General features: G+C 35.6%; 1 protein-coding gene across 3 annotated transcripts in view; it reads left to right on the top strand.

Annotated features, from left to right (window-relative positions):
* Window positions 1–26050, top strand: part of SEMA3C (semaphorin 3C) — a 182326-nt gene that overhangs the window by 76283 nt on the left and 79993 nt on the right. For all 3 annotated transcript variants that reach the window (XM_038562836.1, XM_038562835.1, XM_038562834.1), the window contains 3 exons: window positions 11063–11223; window positions 12348–12410; window positions 20962–21081. In XM_038562836.1, coding sequence (XP_038418764.1) covers window positions 11063–11223; window positions 12348–12410; window positions 20962–21081 — 344 coding nt within the window. The remainder of the gene's footprint in view (window positions 1–11062; window positions 11224–12347; window positions 12411–20961; window positions 21082–26050) is intronic.

The following is a 26050-nucleotide window of genomic DNA, read 5'->3' as shown; positions in this document are numbered from 1 at the left end:
TTTAAATGAAGAAATAAGGTCAAGCATTTCCTTCTGTTTAAGACTTTCTTATTTCCAGGAAGCCTTAACCTTCTGTCAGTTCTCTCTTATTTCCTGAGTTATCTTTTTTTTTTCTTTCTAAAGATTTCTTTATTTATTTTAGAGAGAGAAAGAGAGAGCACAAGCAGAAGGGTCAGGGAGAGGAGAGATAGAATCTCAAGCAGACTCTGTGCTGAGCCCACAGGTGGCTCCACCTCGTGACCATGAGATCATAAGCTGAGCCAAAACCAAGAGACCCATGCTTAACTGACTGAGTCACCCAGGTGCCCCGAGGCATCTGCTTGTACTATAGTTGCTTGTGTCCCCCTCCAGTCTTCACTATCTACTTTGAGGAGAGAGACCAAGAATTTTTATCTTTCCACCTAGCCCTGGCTTATATACTATCTATTGGGTGACTAAATAAATACATACCACAAAGAATAATTTAATTTTGTGTAGAACCTACTATATTATAAAAAGGTAAGGTTTGTGTCATAGAGTGCTGTGGCATGAAGGTCACAGAACCTTATGGGGGTGGAGATGTGACAAGGGACCTCACCCAACACATGGAATCTCCTCCTACTCTTGCTATAATCAAAGGTGTTGACTGGAAGTTTCCACTAGAAGGCTACAAGATAGCCAAAGGAAGTTTTGTTTCAAAGTGTGGAAAACCAATAAACAGTTCAAATTCTGTGATAGGCAAGTGTAAATGCTACTGTAAGAATCGTTCCATATGATGGATCCAGTGTGGTCACTTTGGGGTCATCGTGGAGGAGTGGGGTCCGTTGTATTTATTCTGTGTGCTCTGGGGTTTTGCTGGTATAATATTCCATGTCAGCTCTTCCCCTCTGTCCATTGTACACGTGTTGGTTTGAGGTATTGTCTTCTTGTCTTTACGTTTCTATGTCTGACCACCAAAAGACTTTTAGTGCTAATATTTTAAAATAGTTCCTCTTACTCTTATTTTCTGTGAATAATGTTACTCATTGTTTTCATATTGAATATAGTCTTCTTTTAAAACTAAATAGCCTGAAAAATGTTTTCCATATCTTCAAATCTCTACATAAATAATTATAATGAAAGCACAATATTATATTTGGTAGAGATATATTAAAGTACACCATTCTCCAATTGTTATTACATTCTCCATAGTTGTTTTTTGTTTTGTTTTGTTTTGTTTTTGGCTTTCTGTTGTTATGTTTCTGCTTTCATTTTGCTAACTACCTTGGATCTACTCAATGCTTTTTTTTCTTTTCCCTAATGCTTTTGAACACCTTGCTCCAAGGCAGCTTTTCCATAAGTGTCAAGAGTTTTAGAAAGAAGGTGTCAGATGAAGTGTTTCCTCCTCCCCAAGTTTATCTCCTTTGTTTGTGTCTCAAGTGGACACTCCGAAACTGAGGCCTTCCTGACGATAGGAACACCAATGATAATGATGGCTCAGCTCATCCATGCTGTCCTCCACAGCTTAACAAGGGATTCAGATTAGGTTCTACTTTCTAGAAGTTACTTCCTTCCAGTTCAGAGACTCTCAAGACATCTTAGCTATTTCCCAATTGTATATTCTTCATACCCTGAGATACAATTTAGCCACTTCCCATACAAGGAGCCAGAGATAGACACCTAACATTCTAGAAGTGTGCTTTCATGTCTCTCAAGTGAGGTTAGAGGAAGAGAAGTCAGAATTTGTAATTCTCCAATTGATTGAACTACACAACACAGATAGATTGTGCTTTAGGTAGGGAACAGAATGCCTTAGGTTTTGATTTAGCTTCATTTTTCCAGAAAAGATACAGTTGTATTTCTTTGGTCATATTTCTAAGCCAGATTTTTAAACATAACCTTTCTTCCTGTCAGATTTATAGTAATGTGAAAGATTACATTAGTTTTACAGATATTCTACAATAGTAGATACTTCTTATAAACAGTGGTAAAGGGATTATTTTCACGGACCCTTTTCTTAAAAAAGAAAATATTTATTTATTTATTTGACAGAGAGAGAGCATAAGCAAGGGAAGGGAGGAACAGAGGGAGAGGGAGAAGTAGGCTCTCCAGTGAGCAGAAAGCCTGACCCTCAACCCTTGATTCTCCACTATCTCAGGCTCCATCCCAGGACACTGGGATCATGACCTGAGCCAAAGGCCATTTACACGGCTCAGGTCATTTACACAGCTGAGCCACCTAGGCTCTCCCTGATAGGACACTTTATTGCTGCAAGAGAACATCAGAGATCAGTCTCGTTTATAAATAATCTCTCATTCTTCTTTGTCTTTAGTAAATATTAGGCCTAAGGTTGAGGAGGTTAGAAGGGAGTGATTGAGGGAAGGGGAAGCAAATCAAGCCCTGTGTCAACAAATGATGAGACTAGAACTTTAGTTTCAGTTGGCTAATTCCAAAATGACCCTCCTCTCTTCCCCCCATACACCTTACCTTTTAGTAGGAATAAATTATAATCATGTAAGCCTGAATTTTTGAAATTTAATAGCATTTTTTCTTATTTTATTGGCTCATGCTCATAGTTTGTTTTTGTTTTTAGAGAGAGGGCACAAGTTGGGGGAGAAGTAGAGAGAAAGGGAGAGAGAATTTTTTGTTTGTTTGTTTTTTTGAGAGAGACTGCATAAGCAGGGGAGGGGAGGGTGGAAGCACAGAGGGAAAGAAAGAGAGAGAATCTCAAGCAGGCTCCATGGAGCCTGATGCAGAGTTCAGTCTTGCGATCCTGAGATCATGACCTGAGGTGAAATCAAGAGTCAGGAACTAAACTGACTGAGCTACCCCGGCACCCTTCATGCTCATAATTTTTAATTCACCAAGATTAAAAGATCCTAGGACTCAATGTAGCAGAAAAAGTGTAGAATTGAATGGACAAAGAACTTTGTCTTGTATTCAGAGGCAGTTTCATCTGTAAAACTGTAAAGGAGACAGAGAGGGTCTTAGCAAGTCATAGGGCTTAGTCCCTCACCCTCTACTCCGTGGTATTTTAGAACATTTCAAGTAATCTTCCAGGCAGGCTTTAAGAGAAAACCACAAAGAGAAGTTGAGCAAATATCGACAGACCTAGGACCTGACCTCATCTAGAGGATCAAGGAAGCCTTTATGAGGCATCCAATTTAACTTCCGTCGAAATTGCTACTTGAGTTATGAGTAGGGGTTAGAAAACAGCAAGAGGAATCTTGTCAGAAGGAGGAAGAGCACATGCAAAGGCCCTGAGGCAGAAAGGAGGAAGGGGTGTTTAGAAGTGTGAAAAGAAAAGAAAACCAGAAGGGTGATAACACAGAGAAAATAGGTAAGAAGTGATGATTGAGATTTTTTAGTGAAGTAATCTCCAACCAGATCAAGTAAGGACATGAAGAATATTAGATGTTGTTCTAAAAGTAATGGAAAGCCATGCCAAACAAGAAAGGGGGCTTATAAGTGAAGTGACCGTGTAATTTAACATCCAAATCTTGACTCCTTTCAGAGTGTGAAAGAGGCACTATTGATAATTTTGCTGGGAAAACAGCCACAAGCTGGACGATCTGGGGCAAACTAGAATGAGAGCCGTCCTTCTTCAAGGCTTCTGTGTATTGGCTAATTTTCCCTCTGACACAACTCCTGGGAGATATTCTGTATTCACTGTTACCCTTCCCAGGCCAGGCTCACTGAAAAGAACTGTTTCCCTTAGTCCTTCTTTCATCCATTTGGCATTTTGCTTCCACTTAGCTAATCATACCCACCCACCAAAAACCACAGAAAAGGAGAACTTTTTACCTTTATGTGAGGTTATGTTTGACTCTATCATCTCACTTTCACAGTAGACTTTCTCAGACTTGGCTATGATGGTTTAGTAAGAACAGCATCCCTGATAATTTTTTTATTGTTCTCAAGTTGTTTGGAGTGTAGACACCCCTCCCCCGACCCCCTGCCACACTCTACAACTAGCAAGGAAAATTGAAGAGCAGAGGCATTTCTTATATTACATTTGATAACTGCACAGACTCATGTGCAGGGCGAACATGCTAGAAGCCCAACATGTAGTGTTAAATAAAGTCTGATTTGAAAAACAAGAGGGTATTTAGTTAAATTCATGGATTAAGGTACTCACCTTGCCTTGAGTCCTGGCTCTAGACTCTTCTACTCATTACTTTGTGACCTTGGTTAGATTGCTCAAATTTTCTGAAGTTTAGTTTCATTATGTGTGGAAAGGAAAAATATTAAGGCCTAACACAAAGGCTTTGAATGCCAATTAAATGAAATGAGTTTATAAAGCACCTAGAACCATTACTCCTACTGGTAAGCCCACAGGTGGTGGCTATTTGGAGCTATTATTTTTTAGCAAATGTGGTTTCAACAAGATGCCTTCTAGCCTCTCTTCGCTGTAGGAATTAGGAGCCATCTGTTCATTCTGGTTTCACTGCTCTGGTCTTTAACTGCCTGTTTGTCTTTTTTTTTTTTTTTTTTAAGATTTTATTTATTTATTCGTGATAGTCACACAGAGAGAGACAGAGAGGCAGAGACACAGGCAGAGGGAGAAGCAGGCTCCATGCACCGGGAGCCCGACGTGGGATTCGATCCCAGGTCTCCAGGATCACGCCCCGGGCCAAAGGCAGGCGCCAAACCGCTGCGCCACCCGGGGATCCCTAACTGCCTGTTTGTCTTAAAGGGACTGGTGAAGTTCAGTTTTTTTGTTTTGTTTTGTTTTTTGTTTGTTTGTTTTTTAAGATTTTATTTATTTATTCAAAAGAGACACACAGAAAGGCAGAGAGAGAAGCTGGCTTCCTGCAGGAAGCCCGATGCGGGACTTGATCCCAGGATCCCAACCTGAGCCAAAGGCCGACCCTCAACCACTGAGTCACCCAGGCGTTCAGTTTCTAACCCAGTTTCAAAATAGTGAGCCTCAGGGAGAGGATGGGTCATTTAAGCCCACTCTACTTAAAATTCTTCTGAGATAAGACATTCTGGAGAGGAAATTATCCTGTCAGTAGCAATGTCTCTGAAGTAAAAGATGTCCTAAGGATTTACTTTGAAATCTGTAGATGTGCATTTTGCCCCGGGGGAGAGCTAACATTTATGGTGAGAGGTCAGGGTGGGCGAGCCAAACAGAATAACACAACGTAAGATAAGATTTGGAATTGTCGTAAGGGCATGAGATCTTCATATTTGTGTCCTCTTATTTGAGCAGTGTCTAGGCGGCTGCAATAGGGGCTCAATATGTATGTATCGAAAACAGAACTATTAACACATCATGAACTTTATTTTTTTAATAATAAATTTATTTTTTATTGGTGTTCAATTTGCCAACATACAGAATAACACCCAGTGCTCATCCTGTCAAGTGCCCCCCTCAGCATGAACTTTAAATATAATTAATAAGTGACCATAGCTTAGGCTTCTAATAGAGAGACCCTGGGAATTGATTTTCAGTCAAGTGATCTTCTACTTGGTAATTTATAAAGGGCCAAAGATAATGTAGTATTCTGGGTGAGTGAGTTCCCCTACTTAATAGCTTAACAGATATATATTGCTCATGAAAGGGAGACTCTCCACACCCCTCCCCCGAGATCACATTTCTGAGCACATGAATGAATTTTTATTGATTTAGTCACCAGAGATATGTTGAGATATCCGACTAGTTAAACAGAACAAATGTTAGTTCTTATGTGGCTAAAGATAGTGTTATTTATAGATAGAATATATTACTGTATATTACATTATATTACAAGATATTGCCACAGCAATATCTTGACTATAGTCAGGTGAACCCAGAAGTTTATAGTGCTACGGTTTATATTTTGGGGGAATGTGTTGTTCTCCCAACCTTGGTTAAAATCTCAAGGCTCATAGTAGTTTCTATTACAAAGGAAAATCTGTGTCAATACATGAATTTCAGGTAAGCATCTTGTGCTGCAAATTTTCCCTCAGGGAGGATTGGCATGGAAGGCATTACAGTAATTTTCCATCATAGAACTCTACAATAATGCGGATTTCAGGGCAGAAGCATGCAGTACTCTTCTTCTTCTTCTTCTTCTTCTTCTTTTTTTTTTAAATACTGTTTCCCAGGAGATTTTCCCAGGGACTTAGACCTGCACTGCCTTTTGTGGGGCACTGCATTTTTAACACTACATACTCTCAGCCAAAGTTCCTTCTCAATCAGTTGAGCATGTTCTGAGAAACAACACAACTCGTTGTATGTCCAACCCTATAAAAATGATGACACATTGTTAAGATTTAAAGAAATAAAGGGCAGTGCTATTCTCTGACTTGCTGATGAAAGACCAGTAACTGTGACTTCCTTCTCTCACCACACAAGTCATTCAATCAGTCATTTTCTCTCCGTGTGACCAAATCATCGAATCATTCATTTGACTTAACATTGGCTCTACATAAACCAAAATGATGGATTGTTCAGTCAATCTTTTTATGGATAAAAATCCTCAATGCTTTTTATTCTAAATGCTCTAAATGCTCTTTCTTCCAAAAAAAAAAAAAAAAAAAGAAAAGAAAAGTTTATTTTTTATTTTTATTTTTTTTTCCCAAGCTCCAGAGTTCAATTATTGCTCACTAACAGCAATTTAAATAGCATTTAAACAAAATAACCTTGGCTTCTAGGTTTCTAACAGGGCACTTCCTAAGTAAATCTTCCTTGGTTAACAGCTGTCAACTGTCAATGGGAGGCAGGTAATTAAATTTGAAGATAGCTTTATGGCTCAGAAAAATAGATAAAATCCTTGGACCAGAAAGGTCTCTAGTTAATGCAGTTATCGCCCCCTCTGGTATTTGAACTAATGCAAGAAATTGATTATTCTCTAATGAAACAGATAAAGAGGAAAACTGCCATTATTTGCTAATTGCAAGTAAAATTCAGTTGAGGCTGTTTTCCCAGCTGAGATCCCACTCTTGTTTTTATTTCAGTAGATATTTGGAAGAAAATGGAAAAAGAAAAAAGGCTATCTGGAAAAATACTGGAATGAAACAAACCATGATAGGATGAGAAGGTGGCAGGTAGGGGCTGTGAATACTTAGATGTGGCAATTAGGAGGGGTTTCAGCAGCAGGAAATGCAAAGATCAAGTATCTAAAAAAAAGTGTGGATTTTTTTTTATCATATATAACAGTAATCCAGTGATCGAGCAGTTCCACCATTATTTCAGAGCTTATCATTTCTTTAGGCAGTTTTTTTTTTTTTCCCTAGATTTTTGCTTGCCATTCTCAGCAATCTTCTTGGTAAGCTACAAGTGCTGCACATATCATATCCTTACATACCAATATCCAGAGGCAGAAAAAGAAATCACCCCCTTTTTTGTGGTAGTCTTTAAGATGGAAGAAACCTCTTCCAATACCCTTGCAAAGGCTTCCCTTTAGATCTCACTGACCAGAACTCATCACATGTCACATTTTAACCACTCACTAGCTAGGGGTGGGTGGGACAACTATGGTAGGTATGGACCAGTTCTGCCTACAGGGAACAAAATGACAATTCTTTTATTAATTTAAATTTTTGTTTAAGATTTTGTTTACTTATTCATGAGAGACACACAGAGAGAGGCAGAGACACAGGCAGAGGGAGAAGCAGGATCCCCACAAGAAGCCTGATGTGAGACTCGATCCCAGGACCCCAGGATTACAACTTGAGCTGAAGGCAGCTGCTCAACCACTGAGCCACCCAGGTGCCCTGGAAAATTCTCTTTTAGATGGAAGGTCAACAATGTCTCTTGCTGAAAGGAGCACACGCTGGTCCTCTAGTGTGTGCTGGTGCAGCATCCTTTGAGCTCTGTGTTGGCATCACCGATCTATACATGAGGAAATCAACACTGGGCAAACTGTGGTAGCTTTCTTAAAATAATATATGTAGTAAGTGATGAAGCTGGAATTTCAATTCAGGACTGTCTGACTCCGACTCTGTACTCCCACCACATCCCACTGTTGCCTATGCATCACGATTCACTTTCAGTCTCAATCACGGAGCTGCTGTTTTAGGATAAAACAATCAGTGCGTCTCTGTGCTTGCTTTTCACTTTAGAATTACTCTCCTTAGGGCTTCCTCAGAGCTGTCGACTCTTAAAGACTCACATAACCCATGAGAGGAATTGGAAAAACTCGACCTGCAGACTTGATATTTTCAGTGGCAAATTCATATTCTAATTTTACATGTTTGGGGGACATATCTGCTTTGATTAGAATTTAATCTGTCAACACTCACATAATCTCTCTACCAAAGAAATTCCCCTTTCAAATCCCTCAAAACTAGTCAAGGCATGTTCTTTCTCTTGTTCTTAGTTTTCAGCTTCCTTTTACCCCAGCTCAACTTCATCTAAAATCAGTTCCAAATCCTTTATTTTAAGCATTCTGCAGATCAACTCTTGCTTTCCATTTTTTTAGTGTATCAGGTCTTTATCAGCATCACATCTGGAATATTCTCATCTCTTAGTTTTCCAGCCTCACATACTTTAAAATGATCTGCCACACAAATTATTTTCCTTTAAAACTACTTATTTTATTATTTTACTGTCCTCTTCAAATAATTTGAGTTCATTCTACATGTGAAAAAATGAAGTATTAAATATAGTAATAAATTAAAATCAGGGAATCTGATTTTTCCCTCCATGTGTAAGGAATTGTTCTTATCTTGATGGCTGAAGCTCGACGTCTTTTCCAAGTCATAGCAATGTAACCCCAGTCACTACAGGATAGACAGTCTTTTAAGCACTTGGTGTATATCAACAATTTAAACCTCACAACACCCCCTATGAGGTAGGCACCGTTATTCTTATTCTGACTTTACACATGAGGCCACTGGAGTGCAGAGGGATAAAGGCACCTGCCAAGAATACATAGAAATGAAATGGCAAAGCTCGAATTCACACCCCAGTGGTTGGGGCCCCGGAGGCCACAAACTCAGTCACATTTTACTTTTCTAGTTTATGTATTTCACTGGAGAGTTATTTATTGAAGAGGTATGTGTTGAACTTTTATTCTTCACCCCCAAGCTGTACCTTTCTCCTGATGTTTTTATAGAAAAACTATACAACCCTGAGTCTCCTCCATCTGATGAAAAGTAAGCTTTATATAACACCTTGAATTTTAGGCAAAATCAAAGCAGCCTTTGTCTTTGCAACCTTTGATTGGCATTTACTGGATTCTATATTCTTTCTCATGTTCTGAGCTCTTGGGTCTTTTTTTTTCCTCCCCTATTTCAGCAATAACCTCTGAAGTCTGGCAGGGGCTCGCTTTTTTTCCTGAATGACATCCCTTTCCTCTGTCTTGCTCAGCCAGTGACACCACTGCTGCCAACGTCATCACCTGTCTGTGATGCCTACTGAGGCTCAGTAACCTCTAACTAGGTTCACGTACCACACAGCACTCTGCATCCCAAGTCTCCGATTTCCAGATCTGTCATATATTCTCTTGTTTAAATCCTCTTTCAATGTCTTTTGTTCCTGTCTTCTCTCATGACTTGCTTCTTGACTCTTCTGAAGTATTTTTTATTACTTTTTAATGGTTTCTTCCACATAAAAAGAATCCTACACTTTACTGTCATGTTATGTCATAACATACTGTTATGTTTTATGATCATGCGTTAGTAATTTTAGGAATCTAGTTCCTTAAATTAAAAGAAAATGAAAAAAGAAAATGTGTATCTAGTAATTCAAATTTGATAATACTATACTAACAGTAATAATTATTAAAATTTATTAAATGCTTTTTCTGTCTTCATTTCAAATATTCACATGTAGTAATTCAATTGATTTCCATGGAACTCTGAGTAGAGGTGATATCGTTGCTTTTTTGCAAGTGAGAAAATTAAAGCCCAAGGAGGTTAAGTAACTTGTTCAATGTCACAGGAAGTTTGGTGCCACAGCCTGGCTTCATAATCACTTTGCTACTCCCATAACATTTTCAGTGTATTGACTAGATGTAGAACTGCTTACAGAATATAATGCCAAACATTCTGAACTGATATGCCTGGGAAATAGGTTAAATTTGTGACTTCTCTATCTTTCCACATGGCCCAAGAGCTCACAGAATGTAGTTCAAGGCTTTCTGTAAGAATTTTTATTATTTCAGATTTTGGGTTAAGTCACATCACAGCCTATGAGAATTTCTAGAAGTGCATTTGCAATTCAATGTCTAAAATTCAGAAATAATCCATCATTGAAACACAGTAAACTGTGAAAGCAAACTCCTTTGTAAAGTTGTCACTCTTTTAAGATCATAATCCCAAGAATAAAGAATTACTGAACCATTTGAATGGAAAGTTATAAATTGTATGAAGAAGCATTTTGACTAGAAAGAAAATTGAATCTGCTATACTGATTATTGATCTTTTAATTGTCATGGAGCATTCATTGTCTTCAAAGTTTAGCTGTACAGGCACATATTTTACACATAATATAATTCAAAAGACCATGATCATTGAGATACTGAAAATCTAAATATTCAGATCATCTGAATATTTGTGCTCTACTGTTAGATATATATATTGGTAGACTGTCATTTAAACAACATTGCCTTCTGCACGAGGTGTAACGGAGAGAGTAGATTTGTTTTCAAGTAATTTATAGAAAAAAAGATCAAATTAGTTAGAATTATGTTAAGGAGGTAAATATTTAAAGTAGGAAAATACCAATCCTAAAATGATGAATGTATTGATTACAACCATAAAACATTGAGAGAAGCTAAGAAGACATCACACTGTCATTGCTTTTGGGTTTTTTTTGTCCAGTCTGCTCACTTACTGTATTTTTTTGGTTGATCTAGTTTCATTTTGAGGGGATGATAGCCAGTGATAAAACTGAGTTGAGATTCTTACAAAATGTGAATAATTTTGCAATAAGATAGTATTACAAACTTCAACATTGGATTTATTGATTTATTTGTCTTTTATTTCAACATAGAGACAATAAATAAAAATAACCACTAACATAATTCTGTTTTTAAATTAATGTATTATTGTAGGAGGAAAATTATATTTTAACTTTTTGGGTAAATATTTCTATAAAATAATTTTCATTAAGATAATAGAATCGTGAAACCAAGATACCCTATTGCCATTGTGCTGTTCACTATTTCAGAGCTCCGAGAAACCAAGACCTCTGAATACTTCAGCCTGTCCCACCACCCTTTGGACTACAGGATATTATTGATGGATGAAGATCAGGACCGGATATATGTGGGCAGCAAAGATCACATTCTTTCCTTGAATATTAACAATATAAGTCAAGAACCTTTGAGTGTAAGTTTGTCATTTCCATGAGGGCCATGTTGACTTTGTTAGATGCCTTTTTCTTTAAAAATTTCAAATACGATTAAAAAATTATATATTCCTCTAGAACTATAGAAAATGCTGCTGTATGTCAATAAATAACTGGAAGTTCATACTTATTTCATGTACTGAAAATATAATCAGTTCAATTCTCACTGTCTAGCTTCATAGATTTTAACATTTTAAAACCAGAAAGGAAATAGTTCCTGTGTATGTGTTTGCATACAAGTATGTGTGTGTATGTACAGGGAGAGGGAGAGACAGACAGAAAGAACCATACAGTATAGCCTGAAAAAATGAGCAGACGAAAGGAAGATCTATCTTGTCATCTGCATGTAATCCAAGAAGGCCTTAAAAGCAACACAGTTATTAAGTGCACTGGTTTGTGAACAAGTGTGACCTACATTTATCATTCTATTTCGCAAGAAGGAAATAAATTGATCTTCACTGTAGTAAAGAAATAAAAGTAAATTGATTATAAGTTCATTACAACAAGGAGACTTCTAAATTTATTATCTTAACAAGGGTCAGTGGGCTGACAATTAAAAAAAAAAATAATCGTCACCGTCAGACTTGACCTAAGGCTACAGAGACTTAGAACACTAGCTGAGTATTTCAGAGATGGGAATCTCTTGGATTCAATCCAAGTGATTTTAGTTGTTGAAGTACGTAGGGGCATGTTTTAAGTAAATCTACCAGTCTGGCTATGTAGTTTACCAGAAACAATATTAAACCAAATAGCAATATAAATGTAAATTCATTGTGGTGTAAGCAGTTGAGAAAAGTATACTATTAAAGGAGGGAAATATACATTTTAAAGTATACATTAATGACTTCATTTTAATATGTCATTGGGAAATAGGCACATATAATTGAAAGACTTCTATTAATGAAAAAATTGATGGGCGAAATAAAAACAATTATTACAATAAAGTAGTAAAATCTTTATGAATTTGAGTTCATAACCAAAAATGTCTTAACATATAAATACAGAAATGCCTTAAAGAAATGCATTAGCATCAAGTAAATGAAGAGGACTGAGCTGTCCTATGTATAAGTTGGATTATGCAACATTTATTTTCCTTTCTGAGCAGGTTTTCTGGCCAGCATCTACAATCAAAGTCGAAGAGTGCAAAATGGCTGGCAAAGATCCCACAGTGAGTGCCTAAGAAAACTCTAAAACTTAAATATTTGGTCTTTGAATCCATGTATCTTGAGTGCAGCCAAGAGTAAGACAAAGGGTGTTGGAATTTTAAATCCTCTGCTGGACACATGGTAAAAAATGTAAATGCAAAGAAATTGGAACTCTTAAACACTGTAACTTAGGAATTCCTGACTGGGTAAAAATTTCTTGCCTTGCTTTCATTATTGCATTCTGACATTTTTCATGATGGATTTCAGTAATAACCCCTGTTCTAGTGGATCCAACCTGCGGAATTCTCAGCAGGCCACTGAAATAATGATAATGCAAGTGTCTGGAGAAGCTCCCAGATACCATGTGGGGTTTTCCAAAGAAAGATCTCGGCAAAAGGGTACTGGTGAGCCAGCACATTCCAGAGGCATAAATCACCAATGATTACCGGTATCTTTGTTAGTTAAAAATAGCCACAGAAAGAAAAAACAAGGCAGATATGAATATCAATAAGTGTTCAGTGGGCAACGTTTATACAAATTGTATATATTTAGGTAAAATTCCATACAATGAGTTAAGAAATAAATCTATATGGATTCCTGCAAACAGTTTGCTGAAACTTGAAATTATTCTCAAATATTATAAAACAAAGACATGAAGCCGATCTTTAATGTATATATTATTTAATTTTATAATGAAGCATTTGTGTCATTTTACCTTCTTGTCTCAAACTGTGAAAAATGTCATAATGGGACCATATATCAGAGTTACCCATTCTTACACAAATAATTTGAGGAAGAAGTTTTATTATGCACTTACTCACTTTTTAAAAAAAGACTTTATTTATTTTATTCACGAGAGCTAGAGAGAGAGAGGCAGAGACATAGGCAGAGGGAGAAGCAGGCTCCCCATGGGGAGCCTGATGTGGGACTTGATCCCGGGACTCTAGGATCACGCCTTGGGCCAGAGGCAGATGCTTAACCACTGAGCAACCCAGGTGTCCCCATTTATTCACTTCTTTAGTCATTCATTCAGCCAGTATTGATTGAGGCCCTATTCTGTGTCTGGCATAGTGTTTACTGGTACAGAGGTAATGTACACCAAAATAGGTTTGACTCTCCTCAACTTTATGATCCTGCTGGAGAATTCAACATTAATCAAATGAGCATGGAAATATGTGCTTATGCAGATATGAAGTTGAAATATGGTGGTTGGGCAGAAAAACTAGCCTTTGTACACACACACACACAATCATATCTGAGGTCATAAGAAATAACAGCTTTGACTTCACGTAAAAAATGTTGACTAAACACTCATTGTAAGTGTAGAGGTAAGAAATGCTGATTTCAGGGTCCAAGGCTATGCACTGAGCTTTGATAGTGAAAGTTTCAGAAATTCATCACGGAGGTTCAAGGAAAAGACTAATCTTTGTGGAAAGAGGAACTGTGGAATTTAAACTTTTGTTTTCATTGACTCTTAACTGTCCAGGTATGAGGTTCAGAAAAGGTCTGGTGCAACACAGGGCCGTGGAAGACTGGCGTGTACTATTTCTGGGTCCCCCGGAGGGTGTTGTTGAGAGTTCACCAGGAGTGACTCAGCTCTGGGTCTCATGTTTTCAGTCTTAAAATTCACCGTTTAAGAGAAATTTTAAAATGGGCAGAAGGAGCTTTCAGAGGCATATTTGCTCCCCACGTGATCTGCTGAGCCTTACAAAGTCTATAGGAAAAAAATCCAGAAAACTGTGTAAGAAACACTCAAAAGAATACAGTATGCTTGTCTTCTAAGGGACAAATAGTAGAAAGTATAATGTTGTAGGGAAGTCTTTTTTTTTTTTTTTTTTTTGTCCCATGAAGCTATTATTTCAGTAAGTGTGCATGAATTTAAATGTTTTCTTTCATTCTCTAATGTAGAGATTTGTCCCACTGATGGATATCCTATTATAGTTTTGCCTTTTGCCACAAGAATATCCTGTGGCTATAATTACTGGATTTTGTTGTCCTCTTTGTTCAAAAAGATTTTCATTTCCCATTCATAGGAACTGTCACAGGTAGAATATGTAGGATTTAGATACCATCATACATTCTCTTTCCAAAGACTGGTGTTGATTTTCAGAAGAATCTTAGCCACGTCATTTGATATCTTTCTCCCTTTGGCAAAAAACAACTGCACTCATTTGCTTTCTTATAATTAAGAGTCATTAGATGAAATCTTCAATACATGCTTACATTTTCCCATAGTTTTATCATGCTGTAATATCATCCATGGATACCTTTAAATTCTGCTATGCAGCCAATTAGTATACATAATAGAAGTAACTGCTGGAACATTCTGTTCTAGTACAACCAACAGTGTTGGATCCTGGGAAATAATCAAACTAACTCTTCCGAATACATGTTCTGTCTATACAGGAGAAGAGAATGTCTGACAAATATATTTGAAGAAGTACTTCCAATACTTCCAGAGAAGTGTCCCTTAATCAGGCTACAGGAAAAGACCAGCAGCAGAAAAAGGATCCAAAATAGACTTTAGAAACTCTACAGAACATCATATTTTTATTACATTCATTAATGAAACTAAACATTTAAGCATCTCTTTATTCTGTTAGAATAAATATCATCTAATACTTAATATTTTATTTAAAAACAGAGGAATTTTAATGTGTATAAATCAGTTAGCTATTGTGAAGGAACCAAAGATGAATAAGATGGAGTCTCTATCTTTAAGAGTTTTTACAATATACTAGAAATGATGAGACATATATGCAATGACTATCAAATAATAATGGCGGACATTTAATGGAATGGGCCAGGCACTGTTCTAGTCTTTCTTTTAATCCTCACAATAATCCAGTAAGATGGACATTATTGTCACCATTCACAGTTTTATGATAAAGAAACCAATCACTAAGAGAATGAGGAACTTACTAAAGCCACCTTGCTAGCAGAGGGGTGGGAGATCGCTGTCTGTTTTATGTAAAACATGCCTTCTCACAGGGAAGAATTTGGTAAATTCTAAGGATATACACAAAAGACAAACAACAACAACAACAACAACAACAACAACAACAAACACTGCAGCTGGGATATTTAGGAAAGGTTTGATAGATTTGTTGGCAACACTTTATGTCAATCTTTTTCTTTATTTCATTTCAGTGATACTGAAATTCAAGTAAGTTATACTCTTCCTTTTTCAGCCTTTGACACAAAGTACATGTGATTCCCTTCTTATTCAATTATCTTCCCATCTTTTAAGCCTGGCAGTCATCTACTCATCCTCTCAAGTTACAGTGCAGATGTCACTTCTCTGGAAAGTCATGTCTGCCCACCCAGGACTGAGCTAGCTATCCCTCTGTGTACACCTGAAACACTCTGGCACAATGTTGCACTGTGTAACTGTAACTCTCACCTTACTATTTGGAAATACAGTGTAGTGTCATTATTCTTTGTGCTCAGATCTGTATCTAGGCTCTTAATAAAGTTAAACAAGATCTGAAAAAATTCAAAGCAAGCATGGGAATCTGCTCCAAGTGATTGTCAGAAGTTGGGGTAGGACACGGTGGATGGTGAGTTTATTAATGCCTTCAAGTTAATATTTGTAGTAAATTCATTATGCACATATTTTAGAAGTTCATTTTGGTTAAATTAAAATATTTTGATTTTATATTATATTAATCATCTACTTCAGAAAAACATAAACTAGTGACAATTAAAGTCCATACTGCAGTAAGCAACTGAAAGAAAATATACAGCATGGACGCAAGCATCTCTTAGTTCTTTGGATTCTTAACATACCAAATTTTAATTAAGAAAGTTAGAAAAAAATAACACTTAGGTATTAGAAAATAATTCAATGTAAGCTAAAATTTGATTCCAGTAATCATATGTCATAATATCATAATAAACAAATGTTTATAAAGAAAATACATGATCACGGTGGGAATATAGCTAATTTTCTGCCTAGCTAAAGAGACTATAACCTGCCTCCCATTTCCCTCTCTACCCCTATGAATTCACATTACTACATGCTCAATTTATTTCTAAATGTTGATATTTTATTCATACTCTAAATAAATTGAGCTTAAACAGTAGCACATGCTGTCAAACATATCCAATGAGATAGGACATAATTAACGCACTAAGTAAATACTGTAAGAGATTGTTGGAAAATTAAGCAGGATTACATATATTTAGACATGTGCATTACATGCACACAATGTCAAACTTTATTTATTAATTGAGGAATATCAGTTTCCCTATTTATGTGACCAAAGGATCTCAAACTACTGGAAAATATATTTTCTTTAGAAATACATTTATCAAAATACCTTGATTTATTGCCCACACCAAAGAAGTGTAGGCCAAGAAGAAAAGAATAAGAGGGACTTTTTTCCCCATTGCTTAGTAGGGGACATGAAAAGTCAATATTTTTATAGCCTTATGCATCTGTGCTCCAGGATATATTTTCAAAAACACTTATGTTAAAATTATATAGCAAGTACATGTTCAATACAGAAATCTTTGAAGACCTAGAAAAGCTTGTAAAAAGCAATAGAAAACAATCTCTTCTTAGCTCTTTGACCCTAGGGACTTACCTCTCTGTGCCTCAATATTCTTGTCTACATGATGGGTATTCTCATGGTACCTACCATATTGGGTTGTTATGAGGATTCATGAATTACTATTTGAAGAGAGCTTAGAACAGTACATAGCATATAGTATATGGTATCGTACTATTAAATCAATACAATAAATTCCACTGCCTAAATATAATCACTTAAGAATTGTGCATATATTTTTCCAGCACTGTATTGTCTGAGGGTTATAGGAATATAAATAAAATGGTATTATATTATGCATACTATTAACAGCCTGATTTTTCATTTAGCTTTGTACCAGGAAGCAATTTTGAAAAAGAAGTAAACAATAAAACAAAAGTAAAAAAAAAAAAAAAAAAAAAAAAAAGCATTCACGGGATTGCACTTCATTGAAGGTTCATTCTCCAAGCCTGTCATAGATGTCTGCTATGGTCAGGACCTGAACTAAGCTCTGTTCAGGACACGAGGTTTTTTCTGACACTTAAAATAAAAAGTACATATGGAAGCATCCAATATCTGACACTGTGGGTATTTATCATGTGCAGACACTATTTCAAGTGCCTTATTAGTATATTGCCCACAACAAATGTTATCATCACCATTTTACAGATTAAAAGATTGAAGCACAGAGAGGCTAAGTAAATGTTCCAAGTTCAAACAGCTACTGAAAGGTAAAAATAGAGATTGAACCTAGGTCAGTTGGCTTTGAGATTTGTACACTTAAATCCACTGTCTACTGCCCATCTGAAGACTATGGCATGATGACAGACCAACTCTAATTGCCTCTCTGGTTTCATCACATAGGAATTCACTATCCCCTCTAGGCACCACTTCCCAAGTAAATCCTGCTCTGTCATGCCTCCATAATTTTGTTCATGCTCTTTTTTTTTTTTTTTTCTGTCAGAAAGCCCTGCTCTTTGCTTACTCTTTTGCTTGTCAAAGTATCTAGCTTATTCTTCAAGTTCCAGCTCAAATGACATCCCCTTTCAAGCCCTTACACCCAGGTCGTCGTTATTCATTCTCTCTTCTCTCTTCCTACAGCATATTTTTGAAAAATATAACTCTATATAGCATCAATAGAGCCTCATGTATTATGGCTTCCTTGCTTAAAAGGATAAATTGAACCTATTCATTTCAGTGTTGTTGGCACCAGATGCAGTGTTTACATAGAACGCTTTTAGTAAATATTTGCTGCATAGCATTTATAATATGGATAAAAACTATAGAAATGGAAGAGACCTAGAAAGTGATTTTCAGTAATTAACTGGTTTGTTTATTCTTTGTATTTTTCTCTGTGAGGAAGGTTGGAGGGGCACACTGGGCATCATCAGATAGTCTGGTATCGGTCTCATGGTTAATCCACCCCTTTCTTTAGAAAACCTGGATGGTGGAGGGTAGTCATGGTTCAAGACCCAGCTCAGTAACTTATTAAAGCTAAAACACTTCATTTAACCTCTTTGGGGCTCAATTTCCTCATCACTAAAATGGAACTAATACTTTAATTGGAACATTGCTTTGAAGATTAAAAATAATAACATCAAAGGATTAAGAGCTCTATAAACATTAATAAATTATAAAAACTCTCCTCTATCAACTGTGGATTCCTCACCCATTGACAAATTATAAAGTGATTAAAAATACAAGATTCGATGTTAGACACATTTGTGTTTGAAAGTCTCTTTTACTTTTTCTAGCTCAGTGATGTCAAGCAAATTAACTGAAAAAAAGCTCTAAGCTCTATTCTCTAAAAAGAGTTGAGTTGTACAAAAATGAAGAAATGTGAAGTGCCCACATGGCATAAGGAAATTCAATAAGTGTGAGCTATCAGGGTGAAAGAAATCAAACCTCCTGGGAAGTAAAACTGGTTAAATGTATAAAATGATCATTCCAAAGTCTAGCATATAATAAATTCTCAACAAATGTTGACCATAATAAGTAGATAGAAAGTAGAGAGAGACAGAAACATATACATTAAACAAGTATAATCTGTATTTGAAATATAGAACACATTAGTGATGTCTTTCTTTTTATCAACAGTCATTCATGACAGTAAACTGTCTGCAAAACTCAAGACAACATATAATCTATTATTAATAGAATTGAAGTCTTGTCTTATAAGAGGAAATAGTATATACAGGATCCCAGAGTGACTAAACTTGGATGTGAAAAAAATAAACCCAAGTCTCATTGCTCATAGGTACCCTTAACATAGACGTATTACATAAACACCGTACTTCATCTATTCTTTTTCTACAGAGAAACACATTGTCATTTGCAGTTACATAGTCAATTTCCAGGTACCTCTATAAACAGGTGTCAAGGTACAGCGACACTATATATTAACAAAAATTCTTGATGTCTTAAAATAAAAATAAACTGTATAGTCTTGTCTGTAAGGATTAATTTCTTTGACAGCATAGCTAATGATTGATTACTTCATAATAAAATCCATAATAGAAACATGTATAAAATTTCTACATATAAAAATAAGCATGTATTTTCTGGCAAGTAATAATATAAAAGGAAAAAATTATGAGAGAATATAAAATAATATTGATTATAAATTAAACTTGACTTCTACTAAAAAAATTAACTTCCACTTTAACAGAATTGGCTATTAGTTTTACTTTCCTAATAACATAAATATTAAATGTGCTTATAAAAATTAGTAATATGGTACCTAAAAGAGAAGAAAAGAAATATATGCTGTCTGACACCCATGGGAAATCAGTTACCTTTTAATATATGTATTTATTTTTAAAATGGTCTTTAATTTATAACATTATTTTAATTTGTGGGTTTTTTTTTTTAAGATTTTATTTATTTAAGAGAGAGAGAGCACAAGCAAGGGGAAGGGCAGAGGGAGAGGGACACACAGACTCCCTGCTGAGTAGGGAGTCCAATGCAGGGCTTGAGCCCAGGACCCTGGGACCATTACCTGAGCTGAAATCAGACACAACCCACTGAACCACCCAGGCAACTCTATGGCATCATTTTTAATGATGTTCTTTGGGGACAAAAATGACCAAAGAAAAACAACATACAATCTCAGGCTTGCTTAATTTGTAGTCAGTGAGGGATAGCAAACATGCAATGATTAATTCAGGTACAGAGATCTACCTTTGATGCTGGCTGTTTACATACTTCTGCAAGATCATAGTCAACTTATAATTACAGTGATTATTTTGCATTTCATTGAGTGAACAATTGACAACTTTTCCAACAGTGGGACTAGAAGCAGGTGAAAAAGAAAATTGGGGAAGAATGTATTTTTTGGAGATGAAGGCCAGAGAGGTCATGATTGTATCAAGCACTGGGATTTGTTTAGTCTGTTTATTCACCAGCTATAAAAGCCCATAGTGTTGGGGACACCTGGGTGGCTCAGTGGTTGAGCGTCTGCCTTCGGCTCAGGGCCTCATGCTAGGGTCTGGATATCTAGTCCCCCATCTGGCTCCCTGAGAGGAAGCCTGCTTCTCCCTCTGCCTGTGTCTCATGAATAAATAAATAAAATATTTTAAAAAATAAATAAATAAAATAAAAGCCCATAGTGTTTGCCATTGTGTACTAATGATGACATTGACCTCGTATAAGCACAGTTTCATTCCAAATATGTTTCTATAACATGTGTGTATGTGTGCATGTAACATTTTGAGGAAAATTTAAGGAGACAATTGGGTGTACTTTCCAATTTCTCAACTTTCTCAGATAAAGAGTAAGCTCATAAATATTCAGAGTGCAAAAACTTACACAGTGTAGAAAATATTGAATTCTGAGAAAGACGTGCCTCTTACTCTTTTCTAAGCTAGCCTTCTTCATGAAGTAGACCAGCAGAACCAACCATGTTGTTCTCTTGTCCTCTCTTAACAACAAGAAAAAGGTGAGAGCAGAAAGGAAAATTTATAGCAGGGGTTATGACCATTCTACTTAGAAACAGCAATAAAAGTCATCATATCACTAACTACATCTTCATCTGTCCCTTTAGCATGGCTGTGGGAACTTCGTCCGGGTCATTCAGGCTTTCAACCGAACTCACTTGTATGTCTGTGGGAGTGGTGCTTTCAGCCCCGTGTGTACTTATTTGAATAGAGGGAGGAGATCAGAGGTAAGTGTAACCATTTTTCATCGTTAGTTATGGTGTTACTGTCAAAGATTTCTTAAAACTCTATTGGAGGCTAAAAAGTTGGAAACATCATCAATAGTCATGAAGAAGTTTCTAGTCCTTTGAACTCAAAATATATCACACTTGCTTACTGTCGCCCAAGTTACTTAAAGTGTAACTTTTGCTTTCAGCTAAATATATAGATATATGAATATAAATATGAATAAATATTCATATATACAAATATGAATAAACATATGCGTGAATATTCATATCTATGAATAAAATGGCTGCAAAAGATAAAGGAAAGAAAAATGTTGTAATTTTATGATTATTTAGAAAGGAAGGTATTGATACTGTTTGCTTCACATTATGGAATATTGTAGTATAAACTCTTTCTTAAAGTTATTTTAAGTAATTTCTTATTTAACTTTCAAATTTGGTAAACTTGAATAAGATACATAAAAGGGATTGATAAAGCAGGATGCCAGGTGACTTTGCTGGAAAGAACTTTCTATAATTAATAGATCATACTTTCATTTTAAACCAACATTAGTCTACACTGGGCTTTTCTAGCTTTATTCTTACATTGGTTAAAACGATTTGGGGTTCTGTGAACAAAAAAAAAAATTGCTACTCACTAAGTATATACCTAATGCGAAGACAAATACAAGGTTTGTTGAACTTCACCTATGGTATATAAAACCATGTTTATCTCAGTTTACAGTTATTTACTAAGGAGAATATGCAGTAGATCACAAGAGTTTTTCCTCCTTCCTTTAATTGAGCATGTTGAGCATGTTGTTTTACTAAATAGAAGCATTTTAAAAACCTGTTTCAAATTACCTTGCTTTGTTTTCCTTATGCAACTTAAATCTAGAATGTCCAGTACATAAATAATATCTTAATTCAATTTTAGAGATTAGAACTCTAAAAAAGATTAAATATTGCTACTGATATACCTTATTAAGTTTATTTTCCTTTAACAAAGATTAATGTACTCTTAATACAAATATAATTAAACAATGATTCTCTTTATATTACTTTATTTTTTTTCAGACGTGTAATTTATACACACATATCTTTCGGTAATTAAAAAGTCACTTAAAAATAACTGAGTAATTATAAGTTGACCCCAAAATTAGGCAATTCCAAGTGGTTCAGGATGATATGAAATATTACAATTCTTAAAGAAAAGTAGAGCTATGCTTCTTGGAAGAGTACAGTTGGCTGCATTGAGCTTGTCATTAGAACCACATGCCTGTGATCAATTGATTAAATAAACTACTGCCCCAGACGTCTGCAATCTGTCAGACACTCCACTGAAGGCTGTGCAGTCACTGTACAGGCCAACAATAGCATAGCAGTTTTCAGAGCACAGATTTCAAATAAAATCATTTTCCCATGTACAAATTGCCCACTATGCACTTTAAGGCTTAATTGGAAAGTCAGTCTAAAAAATAATCTCCTTTGGAAAGCCAGCATGGAATAAAAATTTAATCACTTTACTATAAATGAACTACTGTAGTCTCACTTCAAAAGGTATATTTCAAAGGGGAAGCATTTCCATTAATTAATCTCTTTAAATAATCTGTGAACATCTTAAGAGCCAATTTAAGTATGAAAAGGGTTATGAATTTAAACTTTGTATATAGTCAATTCAAGTCAAAGGGTTTCACCATAACATCATTTTTTATATTTCTGTTTATATAATAACATAAATATAGAGGATAATCTATCAAACATCTACTCTATTTATTTTCTGTAGTTGAAGATACAAAATCGCCAAGCATAAAATGACCACATGATACAGAGAGTTGTATTTTGAGTTAATTTTCCTCATCCAAAATAACGTTGTTGTTTTGCAATGACCAGAGGTAGTACTTACTGGTAACACCATGTGCTTATACTAAGATAAGGCATTTTTCCTGTATTTCAAACCAGTTTTAGGGTGGCACAATCATCACTTACTTTTATTTCTGAGACACTATGTACCACCTTCTCTCTGTTTGTCAGAGCTTTTCCAGAGCATTTCAATGTTGCCCACCCAAAGAGCCTACGAATCCTTGCTGCATCAATTCCTAACCATGGTTCTTCTCTATCTTTGTTCTCTGTCTTCTGTTCCTAGAAAAAGATAAAGCAACACAAGTAAATAGTGACTTGAAATAATAAATAAAACGTTAATTTAAAAACTATAATTGATTAATTTTGCTGCACATTCTTGGAATATTACTTCATTTCATTTCTGGTTGATTTTATCAGATGTCTCCATCTATTGGTTCCAGCAGTTGAATATTTAAGTCCCTGACTCTGTTGATCATCAAGCAGATAACCTTACCTTTGAACAACCAAGAATATCACAGGCATTCAAATTATTTCCTGTGCCTTTTGAAGCAAATTAGTCACCATACTTTTCTGCGTATGCATCTTTTCCTAGCTTTCCTCTTGTCAGAAGAAAAGTTGTGCATTTTCCTTATCAATAAAGTTTTTGATCAATAACTTTCATTATTCTGTTTTATATCTTTGTTTTCTTTCTTCTCATTTACTGCCTTTCCTGTTTTAAAATAAGAGGTTTCTTTTCCTTAAAATCGTTATCTCAGATCTTTGACTTTTTCAACTCATTCTTTTTCTCTCTTTTACTTATCACAAAACTTCTCAAACTAGTAGACTATATTTTCAGCTTTTATATTCTCATTTTTCGTGTCATTATCAAACATTTCTGATATTACTTTCATTACCACCTGTGAACTACAACTATTTCCTGGTGACCAAGATTCCTTAATGATCAAACTGACTCCCCTAATCAGTCCTTTCTTCTAGACCAATCTCTATAACATGTTGGTCATGCCCTCTATTTTTCAATGCCTTCATTGACATCTACAACCATGGGACGTTTTGCTGTGCTTTCTTTCCTAGTTTTTCGCCACCTACTCTCTTTCTTTCCTACTTGTTCTCCCATTGATACAATCTACAAATGTGTATTTATTTAATGAGAATAATGGCAGAAACGAAATTATGTCAGAACTTGTAAGCTACCTTTAAGATGTTGGTCTTTATCTTGTGGTTAAAGGAGAAGCAACTGTAATGATCTTAAGCAGAACATGGCATAGGAAGCATTGTGTTGTCACTTCGGTATTAGGTTACAAATGATTTAGGGTGGGAAGGGGATGAGACGGCTGTATGAGAACAGTTAGTGAATATAATAGACCAAGAAATAAACTATTTTAATAGGCCAAGAAAGAAAGAGAGTGGCAATAAAGACAGAAAAATAGCCATTAAGTATAGAATAGTATAGTTAATACTGGTAGATTTAGCTGCAGAAAAGGAAATTTGCAATGATACAGATATTGATATTTTTGCTTTGTTTTTTTTTTATTTTTGGCCTTTTCAGTTATATATTTGTCATGAACTGAGATGATAAAAAACAAAGAGAATCAGGTGTGAGTTTAAGATTTTAAGCCTGGGCTTTGTTCTTTTGAGTTTGAGTTGCTGTTGAAAGATCCAATAGAAAGGTCAAGTAGGCCATTGAATATAAAATTGGCTATATAAATATTTGATTTATTCTTTTATAAGAGTACTGAAATCCAGGCAATGCTTGGGTTTAATCATGATTCAGAAAGGGTGTAGTATGAAAAGAGAGGTGTGACTGTGGTTGAGACTTAAGGGTGTCTTAATTTAATGACAAGATGGAAGACAAGGGACCTTCAAACATGACTAAGAAGAAATAGCCAGGAAAAAAGAAACTCTCAAGCAGGGGGGAAGAAACCAAAATGTGTTCATTCTGGGAGTAAAAATAAGTCTTTAAAAAGATAGAAATGGTCAACAATCTCAAGTATCATTGAGAATCTAAAATGAAGTCTAAAAAATTAACACTAAATTGTGTAGCGTGGTTGCCATTAGGATATGGCAAAGGGCTTCAATAGAACAATTGAAGTTGAATGCCCAATTGAAATGGATTGAGAAAAAAGTGGAAAGTCAGGAAATGGTGATGAGTATAGGTAATTCTTGAAGAAAGAATTGTGATTCTCAAAGAGAGTAATGTATAGGAGCTGAACGGGTTGTTTAAAGGATGATGTAAAAGTTCCAGTTAATAAGATCCAAGAGAGAGGATAACAAAAAGTATAAGTTGCCTAAGAAGACTGGATATGACGAGGCCCAAGACATTGGTGGAATGATTGGCCTCAAAGTAAGAGAAAGAGTTCCTCTCAGGTGCTAGTGGATATATCCGTTTATATTTATTTATGTGTTTGGTAGTGAGAAGTTGAAGATGTTCATTTAAAGGCTTCACTTATTCTACAGTCATATGCTCAATCATTTGTTAATCATTTCAATTGAGAACAAGTTAGGTGATTTGACTATAGTGCATTGGTTTGAAATTATTAATGGAAGAACCAGTTGATAAGAGTGCCCATGAAAGTTTACTGAGCAGTACAGAGGATACATTTTGTGTTGGTGATCACAGATCTATATTATGCTGAATCTACCTTGTTGGATGACCTTCTGCAAAATACTTAGATATTTGGACACAAGTATGGAGAATGTGTAGATAGACATGCCCTTCTGGGCTGTGGTTTCAATGAAAAAAATCACAGATTCAAGGAACTTAATATTTCTGCAAAAAATTTAATGGAATTAAATAGCACAGAATCTAAACAAAGAAAGTCAAGAAGAGAGAAGGCTGATGAGGTTGTTATGGTTCTTGGGAGATGAAATTGGAGAATTGTTGCTACATGCTGGAATTAGTGATTATTCAGGTAGACCACACTCTTCCTGGGGACAAGATCTAGACTCTGTGTGAAAAAATATGCTGTACAATGGAGGAATAGGTCAATGGAGAGCAAGTGGTACCTAAGCAATTTCATCAATTCTTGCAATGCCAACTCACTTTTTAGTAAAATATATGTACATCACTGGCTAAATAATCACAACTAGCCTTACTAAATGTTATTATTTTTCCTCAATTATTTGTTTA

Source organism: Canis lupus, chromosome 18, assembly GCF_011100685.1.
Source record: "Canis lupus familiaris isolate Mischka breed German Shepherd chromosome 18, alternate assembly UU_Cfam_GSD_1.0, whole genome shotgun sequence".
NCBI classification, from domain to species: Eukaryota; Metazoa; Chordata; class Mammalia; order Carnivora; family Canidae; genus Canis; species Canis lupus.
Note: the sequence above shows the minus strand (reverse complement) of the source record. Positions and strands in the feature narration are given on the sequence as shown.